Below are 14,274 nucleotides of genomic sequence, written 5' to 3'. Positions count from 1 at the left end.
CTAGACTCCATTCTAAACACTTTTTTAAAAAAACATTTATTTTTATTTTTTTCTCAATGATTTGTGGGAAGCACATAGATAATTCACATTTTTGGGATGTGATCACTTAAAAATTTTCCCAAAAAACTATGATTTTAGGGGGACCACACTTCACAATATGTTATGTTTCTATTGAAAAAATAAAACCACTTTCCATTGATCCCTTTTTTGAAGGCCCTCAACTCCACCATTTTTGTAAAATAAATTAGTAGTTTAGAAACTAGATTCAAAGGACGGTAAAATATTTTTTTAGCCATATCCTTCAATTTTTAGTGTAACTATCTTCAAAATTATTGTTGAAGTTCAGAAATTGCTGATTTCAAAAACAAAATCACATCTTATTCCCCACTTTTGGTACCACAACTTTGTGTACTTACCTTATGGAAGGGGAGGGTATCCATAGGCTATGAAAGATACCATTCGATCTTAAAAAGGGCCAAGATGATGACATACTATTGACAAAACTAGGGAAGGCTGCAAATAATCCTAGTTGAGAGCATAACCATTGTCAACAAAAGGAAGCGTAGAGGGAATAGAGGAAGAGATGACCAATAGTTTCTTCCTTAGACTCATTCAAACAACACCTACTAGGGCCATGAAAATTAAACTTTCTAAATATTTCCTCTATAAGGGCCCTCTAGTGGAAAACTATTTATGAGAAAAACCCAACTTTAGGAACATAAAAGTTCTCCTAGTACAATCTAAGAGGATGAAGAATATTTGAAAAGACTTGATGAAATTCTAAAATCTTATAACCCATTTTTGAGCTATGCTCTCCATTAATTTTCCCATTCCAAATAAGGGAATCCTTACCTCCCTTGAAGGAAAACTTACTTGAATAAACAATTAATTGAAGGAGATTTTGATATTCCAAGGGAATATCCTCAGAATCAAAGTCTTTCTATTTCTAGTTTAGTCCGTCTTCCTCGAAGATCACATAATCTCTTACCTTAGTGCCCCATTTGGATTGCAAATAGATCTCAGTGAGATGAAGGGATGAATAGAGGACTAGGGCCTTACATCCTCCCTAAGAATCATGCTAGAATAAAAAATAATCAAATAACTTTTTTTTTAAAATTCTTTTCATGCATATTACATTAATATACTTCTAACTTCTAAAAACTTTAATATTTTATTTTTAATAAATTAAAATACTACCATCATTTTCATCTATTGACAATTTGAAATTAAAATTTAAATAAATAATGTTAAGTTGTTTCACATTATCTACTTTAAACCTTTTTTTTTTAAATTTTAACTCTTTTCATTAAAAAATTTAACCAATGCTAAAAAAATTATGGCATGAACTTTTTTGCCATGAAACTTGTTAAATTTATAATTGAAAAGAATTAAATCACAAGAAAATAACAAATAACAAAATTGCATATATCAAACAATTTTAAAAAATTAATCGAGTAAAATACTATTGAATATAGAATAAAATGATTAAACAATTTTTAGAGTGAATATTAATTAGAAATAAAAAGATACCAATGGATTCTTGAAAGGTTCTTATAGAGTCACAAGGGATCAAGTCTTTCTGAGCGTACCCCTTAGTTCTTGGCTCTCAGTCAAAGTTCTTTAGTTAATGCCCATGCTCTCATGTTACTTAGATAAAAGAATTTCATGGAAGTTCTCTATTAAAAAAAAATTGAAAACCATTCTCCTATCTATATAAGACATTCATATTAATCAAATCAAAATTATTTTTGGAAATTATCATTCTAAATTTATAAATATGTGTAGCAAAAAGAAAATTTTAGGCATACATTAAGATGCAACTTGAGCCTTCATACTCCTATTTTTTAAAAATAATTTATTTCTTTTTAATATATGATAAATTCACAAGATAAAAATAAATTAGAATATAATTGTAATATTTTTTATATATTAGAAAGCATCCAAAAGAAAGGGAGTTTGACCATAGGTTACAATGGTTTGAAAGTCAATTGTTAGTCATTCAACAATAATTCAACCTACAACCTTTCTAAAATATTAAAGTTTGTAGAAAATTAGAAAGTTGTAATAATTTTAAAAGTCCAAATTAGAAAATTGAAAAGAAAGGAGTAATTAAATATTAAAGATTAAATATCTAAGTATCATAATTCATTTATTAATAATAATGAAATTAAAGTTTCACATTACTAGTGAGATTTAAATATTGTTATTATTAATTAAATTAATCTTTAGAAAAAAAAATTTGATAAGAGGCTGAAATTGTTTATTAAGTTGAATAAAACCAATACAACCTAACCTGAGGGATACTAAGAGGACAAAGTTGGGTGATAGTCCTTCAGTATTTCCCTATACTGATCCAAATATCCAATGGATTACAATAAATATATAAGAACTTTGGGGAATGATCCGTATAAATCCTCTTGTGAATGGTGTGCCCTTCTTTCAATGCAACCTAAAAAAACACAAATCCAACAACCAACCAATGGTATATACTATATGTTAGGAGGTTAGAGAGTTCCAAATAAAAACTATTCGCCATCATGATACTTAAGGAAATATATACCATGTTAGAAAAATCAATCATAAACTCAAGGAACTAGGATAAGAAACAAATGAAATAATAGATATGGTTAATAAAACCAAAAATAAAAAAAGATTTTATTGATCATGAAATAGTTTGGAACATGGTAATAATTAAAGAGTTAATTATTTAAATGAATAATTCAGTTCTACAATAAATCATGAATTTCTTGAAATCAAACTAAATTTCTAATTTCTAATCCCATTTATTGATAAGTTTACATAAAAGAACAAGTAATATCATAGATAAAACATTTTTGTCAAAGCCTTAAGTCCACTTGCTATTGGTAAGATCAGGTCTCAAATAGAACATACTCATATGGGCAATACTTTCCCTAGAACAAGAATATTTAAGTGCATGTAAAGGGGATCTTACATACATAAAAGAGAAATAAAATTATTTAAATAATGATAAGGAAATCTAGCCTGCCACATGCTAACTTTTTTAACTTCAAGTGATAAATTTTTTGAAGAAGACTAAAGTTTGGATTATTAATAACTTTTAATTGATTACAAGGGATTTATCAATCCCAAAATTCATTAACTCATCTACCTGCATATTCCCCTTCTGATAAGTATTGTTAAATAATACTTTTCTGAAAGATTTACATAGTTCTAATGCTTTCGAAAGATTCACATCTAACCTCGAGTAGGAAAAAGAGCCCTTTATTAAAGCATACAAGATAATAAAATATTTCCATTCTATTTATAACTTGGTTAATCCAAACACTTTTCATAAAGAGAGGTTCTCTACTAAACCTAAAATTTCTATCCAGTTATTTGTGGTCTCTCCTATATATTTCTCTATATTTTCTATTCATTCCCCCTTATCATTGTGAATGTAGCATCCTATGCTAGCTTTACTTGGGCTCCCCTTCAAGAACCATCAAAATTGAAATTGAACCATTCTTTATTGGTAACATTCCATATAGATTCATCCCTTTTAGATGTTCCTTGAATTTCTCCCTTACTTAGAAAGGGAGGGATCTTTAAACCATTCCATTGACCACACATCTTCTCATCCCATTAAGTCATCCTAGATTATTTCATGTTTGTGTTAATCAAGCTTTCATTTGTTAATTCTTGGTAATTGAAATTTTTATCTTATTTATAACCTCTTTTACATCCATCTTTTTATTTTGAAAATTTCTTCTATTCCTCCCCTTCCATAGTTTCCAAAGAACTATGGGCTAAGTGCACAAAATTATGAACCAAAAAGATGCCATGTTTTAATTTTTTCTAATCTAAGGTTAGTGTGATTTCACTATAGCACGATCACTCTATAGTGTGATCACACTATAGTACAATCATGCTATGGTTTGGGTAGCATGAACCATTGGATCATGAAATTGGTAGCACAATCACACTATTGAAAAATAATGAATTAAGTAGTGACATTGCGCTAGCTATTGAAAAGTTCTATTAAAAAAAAATAGAGATTCATTTCTTATTTCTCTATGTTTTCTCTCCATGGCTTTGGCATTTTCCTTCTCTTCCAAGGAGCACATAAGCCCTATTTTTGCCCATTTTTAACCCCAATTTACATGAGGTATGGCACCACGACATCAAAAACCCCAAAACACTCAAAGATGTATGAATTTTAATTCTTGTTTTTAGTAAAATTTTGTGTTTTTAAATTTTGATTGTGTGATTTTTTTAAATGGTATTTTTTAAATTTTTAAGTAATGTATAGAATTCACCACCTAATCCACCAAACTATCTATGGGATCAACCTAAAAAATCTCAAAATTAAAAAAAAACCACTTCCACAACCTCCACTAATCGAAAGACCTCCTCCAAGATTCCAGGAAAATATGCTAAATAAAATTGAAAGAGGTAAAATGGAGTTAGAAATAATTGTTACGAGGTTGAAGGGTTCACTTCATAATAATCATGTTAGGGCATTATTGGCATAATCTCTTAAGACCATTATGGTTCACATAGCATCTATTAGTGGTCAACTAAATCTATGGCATAATAGAAGAGAAGAACAAAAATTATATTATGTTCATAAATTGTTGTATGAAGATGTAAAAAATACACAGATTAGCAAAGATGACATATGTTTTTTGTTAAAAAATCATAAAGAATAAAAACATTAAAAACTACAACTAAAAGGTTTCCCATCCATTGATGCAATAATGAAAGCATAAAAATAACTTTTGGGATACATGGTAGATGGTGTTTGATGTCACTCCTTGTAAAAATCATGAGGTTCCAAAGTATTTCTTAAACAAATTATATTTAGAGTTTTTCCTTGGGGAGATCCCTTATTCTTCTTATATTCTTCCTTCTTAAGGTAGAGGTGGGGGATCATCATTTGATAGGCAAGGGGCACTTCATGACCCTAATGTTGTTATGGCACCTATTCACAAGCCAAAGGTGGAGCATGTTACTATTCCTTCTATTGTGAAGGAACATGTAGAGGCTAACACTATAGGCACTATTAGAGATTTTACACATAGTCTCATTTATTGTGTCTCTCCTTTGGTCAAGGATGAGCCCCATCATACTAGTGGTCACATGTGCATGTCATGTGGAACTCCATGCAAATTTGGAACTTGTATGAGAATGGATGAAGATACAAGGATAATGATAGATGGCTTCCTCAATGCCACATTTGGCATTGATACACAAGTAAATATAAATAATTATATATTAAACATTTTTTATCACATCTCATATGTAAATGAATGACTGATAAATTGTTCAAAAATTAGGGCCAGAGTATTGCTTTCACTAGCACTGATCCCCTAACCTCATTTTACACCACATACATGACTCTACAGGTATTTATCAATGTATTTATTTAAATTAATACATATATTTATAATTTAATAATATCAAAGGTTAACTCAAAACTTGTATCAATGTGGATTAGTTGTGTTGGACCATCAACTTTCACATTGGACTCTGTGCATGGGCACAATATGCCTAATATAGAGGTATATTCATTTTCATGCTAGTTTTATTGAATTAAATATATTTATTTATAAGTAAATGAGTAAATAAATAAATTACTTAGTGTCTTATTATATGATCATATATAGAGTTAGAGTGGTCATGATGATTTTGATTTCGGGTCACTTGGCTTTTAGATGAGTTCATTTCCCCTAGAGGTATATATATATTTTAATGCATTTTAATTTGTATGTCTATAGTATATTATTTTTCACATTAATGTGATTAATTTGTGATGTCTAATAGATTTACATACATGTGCTATCGATAAATGTTGCACCTTTAGAATCAACACCACATAATGGACATTGTGTTGCATTCACAAAGGTACCCAAATATTTTAACTGATATTGTGGTATAAGAAAATATGTAATCTTGATAACAACATTTGATTCTTATGTTGTATCATTTTCAACTAATGACATTAGAGAATCCTCCACATCTTCAACATTGTATTGGTTAGGGAGTCACTACTATTATTGCTAGTTCCAAGCTATTGATTGAGGTATGAAAGAGTTCACATTACAATTTAGTTAGTATTGAAATTAGATATGATGCTCATAAGTAAAATTGAGTGATAACTTTGATGATTGTTGTAGGGTCTTAGTACTCTTGACCATCTCCATGCCCTTGAGGTGGCTATAAATTAGGATTATCAGCTAGTAGTAAGCAAATATTCTATTTTATGTGTATGTATATTTCATTTTTCTATATAATAGTTATTCGTTCACATATACTTTTGATTGTAATAGATCGAGTTACAAAGAAGTCTAGACCAACATGCTAGTGAAACTTTTAGGAAGACCCCATCATCTCCAACATCTCCCTTTTCTTGATGATTAAAGAAAGCCAGGAATTTGTTTTCTTCCCCTAGTGAGAAAGAGTAGATATCTAAGGATGTATATTTTATGCCTATAAGGCATTATTCGACATACTTTTTGTATATTATTTTTGATATATGTCATTTTTAATATATTTTTCATGTCTAACATTATTAGAGATATGGTTATGATGTTTCAGATTATCGATGTATGAAATTATATGACATTATTGAGTAATGACACTATTAGACCTAATGGAAAACACTTTGAGTTTTGTTTATCACATTGGATTTGATGCTTTGATTATGGGATTAGTTTACTGGAAGTGAAGATTTGATAATTGTGAATTTTAAGATGTAATATTTTGGCAAATCAAGAAATTTCATAATGTATATTGCGTTAGACCTATCAGAATGTTTGTGTGTTTAGAAATCAATGGTCTACAAAGTTTAGTACCTTTATGTTGGCTGAGTTCTTTGTTGAAATTTGTGTCTAGTGCTACATAACTGGTTTGAATGTATGGTGGATGTCACTCTCTTGTTTTAAATTCCAATGTTATGCATGATTCCATGTTTTGCACATGTTTAAGGGGGGTAAATTCCATTTCTCTCAATTGTATTTGAAGGTGATTAAATATATACTCTTTAAAATTTAACTCTAGCGTCAAGGCTAATACATTGCTCATCACATTTTACCAAATAATTTGGATACATTATCCATGGCTCCTTAATTGCCTTGGAGAATTTTGTCAAACACTTTGTAACATGTCAACTCCTCTTTGATACAGTTCATGTTCTTTGAAGGCATTTTGCCAAATAGGTTATATTCTTTGTATATTTCCACATGACAATTAGTCATGGTGTAATTATCACTGGCTCTTGGGGAAACCTAGCTACAACATGCATGAAAGCATTCCTGGTGCTTAGTGAGGGAAATGAGGAGGCTCGTAGAGTTTACCTAGCCAAATGGACATAACAGAGTTGATGGAATGGTCCCATGAGAAATGAACTGAAAGATGCTCCAAAAAGAAGCTTTCCACTTGACAAAAAACAAATATTTTATGTCAACTAAAATGTGTTCTCCAAAACCAAACTATGAGGACCATCAAAAAATGGAGGTATGCACCACTTACACCTTGGGAACACCTTAGTTGTGCACTTCACAAAACTTTGGTAATCATTACGAGGTCCAAGATATCACCCTTTAAAAATAACTGCTTGGTTTTCCTTAGTGCATCTTAGGGACACCTAGGTATGACATGTATGAAAGCACTCCCCTTTCTCAATGAGAAAAATGAGATGTCACCTAGTATAACCAAACCAACCAGACCTAATGGAGCTGATGAAATGGTCTCATAATGAATGAATTGAAAGATGCCCCATTTAGTAGCTTTCTACTATGCAAAAAAGAAAGATTTTGTGTCAACTGAAACATGTTCACCAAAACTAAACCATGAGAACCATTTAAATATGGAGCTACACACAAGAACACCTTGGGAACACTTTACTTTTGCATGTCATAGAACTTTGATAATTGTCATGAGGTCCAAGATATTTCCCTTCAAAAATCACTATTTGGTTTGACTTAGTGCATCTTAGGGACACCTAGGTATGACATTCATGAAAGCATTCCTGATGCTCAATGAGTGAAAAAGGATGTCCCCTAACATTTATCCAACCAACCAGGCCAAAGGGAGGTTACAAAATTGTCGCACAATAAAAAAATTTAAAGATGCTTCATTTAGCAAATTTTCATTGTGCATTAAAATTAAGATCTTGTGTTAACTGAAATGTGTTCACCAAAACCAAATAACGAGGACCATCTAAATACAAAGCTACACAAAATCACACCTTGGGAACAACTTACTTCTATGCTTCATGAAACTTTGACAAGTGTTATGAGGTCCAAGATATCACCCTTAAAAAATTGTTGTTTGGTTTGACTTAGTGCATCTTGGGGACACCTAGGCACGACCTGCGAAAAAACATTCCCAATGCTTAGTGAGTGAAATAAGACATGTCCTAGCATTTACCTAACTAACCAAACCTAACAAAATTCACATAATTGCCCTAGAAAACATGGATTGAAATATTCTCAGTTTAGTAACTTTCCACTCCACAAAAAAGAAAGGTTTTGTGTCAATTGAAATTTGTGCGCCAAAACCAGACTGTGAGGATCATTAAAAAATGGAGCTACATGCACTTACACCTTTTGAAGACCTTACTTGTAAACTTAATGGAACTTTGGTAACTGCCAAGAGGTCCAATGCATCACACTTCAAAATTGTGTGTTTAGTTTAACTTAGTGTGTTAGCCCTTAGAAAGTTTTGACATTTGAGTGTAAACACACTTAATCACTTTTTGTATTGAATCTAAGTACATCATGTATGACAAGCCACAATGTGTGCCAAGTTAATATTTCAATAGGTGTCAAGTGACTTCAAGTACTGAGTAGTATATAAGTGTTGAGTGACATAAAGGTGCCGAGTCATAGTTGATGTCGAGCAAGTTAGAATGTTGTATATGAAGAGTGAACTAGAATCATGTATGTGTCGAGCAAGATAGAGTGTAGTTGATGTCGAACAATCCAAGATAGTATGTGTTGAGAATCAGTAGTCTAGTATTTACCGAGTAACATAGAATCAACATATGAGTTTGTGCTTTCACAAACTCAGATATAAACCATTTTTGGAGCTAACACAAAGAGATTTTGAAAAAGAAAAAGGATAAGGAAAAATTATTTACACTCCCAATGAAATCTACATGCAGCCAATAAGAAAAATGGAGGCATGCAACCAATGAGAAAAATGCAAGGAATGAGTTGGAATTTGAGATTCAATATGGATAGTAGATCCATACCTAACCCTAAGTCTTCACATTTTTTAAAAGGAGGTCAAAAACCCATTGCATATGTGGATAAGAATAGTGTATGGGGAGATTATAGTGAAATTTCAATGTGAAGAAGGAAAGACTTAGAGGAACAAAGTAACAAGTTTATATCTAGTTGATGAGAACAACATAAGGGACAAGGAACATGATCAGACATCAGATCTCAGAGGATCAAGATCAGGGTGAGCAAATCAAGTGCCTGAATCCAGTAATTAGAGATTTCATATTATCAGGTCAACTATTCTAATACTTTCTTATAATTGTATTAGATGTTGAAATCTATTGGAAATGAAAATAGAGTAACTGAGAGCGGGAGGGGGTGAATCAGTTACTACAAAACATTCCATAGTCCCTAAGATGTCTGAATATACCCTTGATCCGATTAATATAAAATGCTAAAACTTGATAATGCAGTAAATGATAAATATTAAGAACTGATATGTTATCATGCACAAAGCAATTTAGCAATTAAGAACACAAGAGACACCAGTTTTAATGTGGAAACCCAATGTGGGAAAAACCACCAATGTAACTAGATATTGTTTTTCACTCTTTTGAAGTGAGCCCTGTTAGGAGCCAACCTTGTTAAAGGTTACAAAAACACACTATTAGGTGTGACCCTGTTAAAGGATTTAATCACCCTGTTAGGAGTGGCCTTTCTAGAGGTCTTTAGAACAATTCAACTGAACTGTCACCTTGTTAGAGGATTTATTGATTGGTTGTTAAACCAACTCTGTTAAGAGATTTTGAATTCACTATTACAATGGTTAGAAAGCAACAATCAAGTGACCTGATATAATGTACAACTTATCTTTGCTAATTATAGATCTCTGTTATGCTTGACTGGATCCTTACTGATCAAATGTAACTTTACAGCACCTTCAACACATCTGATCCTTCATCAAACTTTTCTCAACATTCACCTTTTCATTTCATACTATAATTCGCATTCATAACTTCTTTTTCACAATCTCACACACACTTTAATTCATAACTTGAATGACCATATATACCTTTCAAATTATCTTAGTTGGCTTGAATTACTGACTAAACAAACAATTACAACAGTCAGCTAGAAGTAATTAATTTGCAAATCCCTATACTGGCTGACCCTGCATGGTAAAATTTGTTCAAAAAATAATTCTTGTGTTAACCGACTGAGCTCGGTTAATACAGAAAACTTCGTGACAATCCTTCAATCACTGGGAGAGCTCGATAAGTACTGAGTTTCTTGAGATAACTGAGTGAGCTCAGTGGAAACTACGCTTTCGAGACCGAGTGAAGCTTGGTTAACACTAACTTCTCCATGATTCCTTTGATGACCGAGTGAGCTCGGTGGAAACCACCCTTAGGAGACTGAGTGAAGCTCGATTAATAGTGACTTCCACATTTCCTTCATTGACCGAGTGAGCTTGGTGAACACTGTCTTTCACCTTTCCTTTGTTGACCGAGTTAGCTCGATTAACATTTTCTTCCACATTTCCTTCAATGACTAAGTGAGCTCGATTGGCACTATAGATTGCATTTCAGACTATCTGAGCTTGGTGAACTTGAGACTAATGACTGATATGACATTTGTGTGACATTAAGGACAACATTATCCAACAGAAATCCTATATTGATAGGTTAGCTTAACAACTAGGTAGGAGAACCTTTGGAGAAGGTAGTTGAAAATCCTATGTATTAGGTGGGTTTAACAACCTAATCTAAATCCTTTAACAGGCTGATAGTTCATGTAAAGTGTTTATAAATCCTCTAACTAGGTCACTATTGACACAATGTAAAGCCTTTAACAGGATAGGCCTTTAACAAGGCAGACCATCAAAAGTAGTTGAACACATATTGTTGCAGTAATTTTGTGGGTATCATCACTACCCTAGTTTTACCTTCTTATTCCTAAAGGGTTGTTGGGTTATCAATTTTGGTGTTATGTGTTATTGCATGTCATTTACTTTATGTTCCTTTATATGTTTACATGCATGCAAAAAAAAATTCAATTATATGTTTGAGGATTGAATAAGGTGAAAAGTGTGGTACTTCTAATTCAACCCCCCCCCCCCCCCCCCTCTCAGAAGTACTCTTCCCATTTGAACATTCTAACAATTGGTACTAGAGCTACTGGTTCTCAGAAGGAGAAGCCTAACAACTTGGAGAAAAAGATCAGAAGATGGAAGTCTTCAAACTTGAAAAGATTGTTGAGAATCAAGTGATTGATGTGCACCTAGCTTTGAAAAAAGTAGAGGAAGCCAGATAGGAATTGAGAAAGTCCCTAAAAAGAAGAAAGGAGATAGCCATAGCTAAAAATGGCATACACTACAAGGAGATTGATAACACACAAGTGTTTTCCAATGGAGATTCCAAGGAATTTGGTGTAGTAATAGCAAAATTGATGGAGAAAAATAGAGCTCAAGTAGAAGAGCTAATATCTCTTAAAATGGAACAAGAGTCACAAGCCATAATGCTTTGTGAAGTGACTGAACAAAAGAAAAGAGCTATTGAAGACAAGGTCATGATAGAAGATGACAAGAGAAATCTCACCAATAGGCTAGAAGAGAAGACAATTGAGTTCAAAAAGATATCAAACATAAAGCTAGACATCTTAAGCCAAATGATGAATGCTCATCATGAGCTAAACATGAAGGACATTAAGATCTCCACCTTGAAGATGTAGAATGAAAAATTACAGAATGAATTGAAGAGAGAAAAGAAGATAGCAAAAAGCTACAAAAAACCCAATGAGGCTATCAAGTACTTTGAGCAATTACTGAAATCACCAAGGGCTAGTAATGATGCTTCAAGACTTGGCTACACCAGTACTAAACAAGGAGAATCAACAAAGGTAAGAACACTTAACCTACTTGTCATTTCTATGGTAAAAAGGGACATACCTCTAATGTGTGTAGAAGCAAGAATAGTCATCAGCGTGATAAACCTACCAATGTAAGCTTTTGTCACAAGTGCAAGAAATAGGGACATCAAGCACATGAATTTAGAACCAAGAGTATGATAATATCAAGATTTGAAGGCCACTACTACAATTGTCAAAAATATGGACATAGAGTATTTCAACGTAGATCAGAACCCATGTGGACACCTAGTCAACCTGGAAGGAGAAATAACAATGTACATCACTACAATTGGGATTACAACACTAGGTATAGCTGTCACTATTGCCAAGAGTATGGACACATTCCTGAGAATTGCATAACTACACATTTCAAAGGAAACTACAATAGATGGTTAAGCCAAATTACATGTCTCAGCTACTTGAAGACTGGTCATATCAGTAAGAATTTCCCAACAAAGGCCAAGGCACCCAAACTAGAAGTCAACAAGGGTAAAGAAAAAGTTGGTGTAGAACACATCAGGACAAAAATGAAAAATACATGACAAAGAAGAGATGGACCAAGTACATCAAGTGGAGAGATCACTTCACCCAAGAGATCAAGTGATCACACTTCATCTAACTAAGAAAATAAAGATGTATGGGACTGATATACAAAGTCAAATCATACATCTATTCCAAAGAATAAAGAAGTACTACAAAGAAGAAATTAGCATGAGAAAAGATGCCAAGAAATTTTTTGAAGAAGCTACCGAGCTACCCTTAGATGTTGAGTGAAACTCCAATGGATATCGAGTTTCCAATAGTTGTCCAGATGAGAGTTGAAGCTGAGTGAAGTAGAAGTCTAGTGGAGACTAAGTAGATGAACTACAATAGAAGTTGAGTGATGGTGAATCCTTCGAGTGCCAAGTTTTACAGTTGTAAGCATGAAACATTTAATGCTAGGTCACTGACAGGTATAAGGTTGAATTTTGTTCATTTTCATGTTATTCGAACAAAGAGAAAAGACAAGAAGAGTGAAGAGGTGATAAAGTAGCTACCTTATAGTCGATTGCATCAATTTCAATAGAGATTCAACATGAACACATTGATTCAAAGATATTTATCAAGTGCCAAGCTACGTAGAGTTACAATTTTAATACATTTTAAAGACCTAAATTTGATAAAATGGCCTCAAGCTCTAGAAACCCTAAGACTAAGGAAGACCATGAGATTCAACTAGTCAGCAATGAAGTTAAACAACCTGAATTCAGACCAATACCCAAGGTTACCTATAAAAATGACCCAGCTGGTGCATTATCTGTCATTCCACCCAAAGTTGTCATGGTTCAAGACATTAAGAAGTGTTACAACTACAAAACTAGTGCCATAGGAGATTTAGAAATCTTTCATGACTACGATAAGTTGTGTGACAACGAAATACTAAAGAACGAGTTTCAAATCATTGAGAAGAAGGGTCTGACTAAAACCCTAGTTTTTCCTATGGTGTTCAAAATAGAATGGATTTGCATTTTTCTAAGCTGAATTCATAATGGATTTTTTTGCTAGAGAAAGAACCCATCAAAATTACAAAGAGGATAGTGCATAGGGTTACTGGTCTCCCAAACCTAGTTCAGCTAAAGAATTTGAGGAGTGATAGGAAGGAAGTAATTGAGAAGAACACAAGTGTAAACTAGAACAATAAGGGAATGACTATTGACACTGTGACTGATCACCTACTTGACTTTGCTGTGAGGATAATTTCACATAAATTCTATCAATCTAGTAGACTGAATAGCATACCCTACATAGCTATTGATGTTGCATATAAACTGGTGAAGAAAGATCATACCTATGATCTAGTTGAACTCATGTTGTAGCAAATCAATGAGAACTTAGGACCGATAAGGAGATCAAAGGGTGCACAATACCAATTTGGCTCAGCTCTCATGTGCATATTCTTTTATGTGATGGAAGAATTCCCTTCAATTAGAAAGGTGAACTGGAACTCTAATAATTCAGCAGTCCCGCAAATTAATGATTTCATTGATCAAATGGGAGATAACTTTGAGGCATAGATGACAAGCTATTTTTAAGACTTTAAGAAGTCTATGAAGCAAAGAATGAGGATACTAGTTTCATTAGTTGAGAAACATGTCAATGATATATGCTTCTTGGTTGATATTGATGTTACTTATATTCA

The 14,274-nt window shown here is 32.7% G+C and overlaps 1 protein-coding gene across 5 annotated transcripts in view; it reads right to left on the bottom strand.

Annotated features, from left to right (window-relative positions):
- Positions 1-2,238: 2,238 nt before the first annotated feature.
- The window catches only part of LOC149566273 (uncharacterized), a 143,728-nt gene continuing 131,692 nt past the window's right edge, over positions 2,239-14,274 (bottom strand). For 3 of the 5 annotated variants that reach the window (XM_089819677.1, XM_089819679.1, XM_089819683.1), the window contains one exon: positions 2,239-2,449. In XM_089819677.1, coding sequence (XP_089675803.1) covers positions 2,333-2,449 — 117 coding nt within the window. In that variant the 3' untranslated portion in view covers positions 2,239-2,332. Of the gene's footprint in view, positions 2,450-8,225; positions 8,334-14,274 lie in introns of all 5 variants that reach the window. The other 2 variants (XM_089819678.1, XR_016362152.1) reach the window with 2 other exon arrangements.

This window comes from Cupressus sempervirens, chromosome 3 (genome assembly GCF_028749045.1).
Source record: "Cupressus sempervirens isolate cs-2001-9-10 chromosome 3, ASM2874904v1, whole genome shotgun sequence".
Lineage (NCBI taxonomy): Eukaryota > Viridiplantae > Streptophyta > Pinopsida > Cupressales > Cupressaceae > Cupressus > Cupressus sempervirens.
This window is presented reverse-complemented; position numbering and strand designations above follow the sequence as displayed.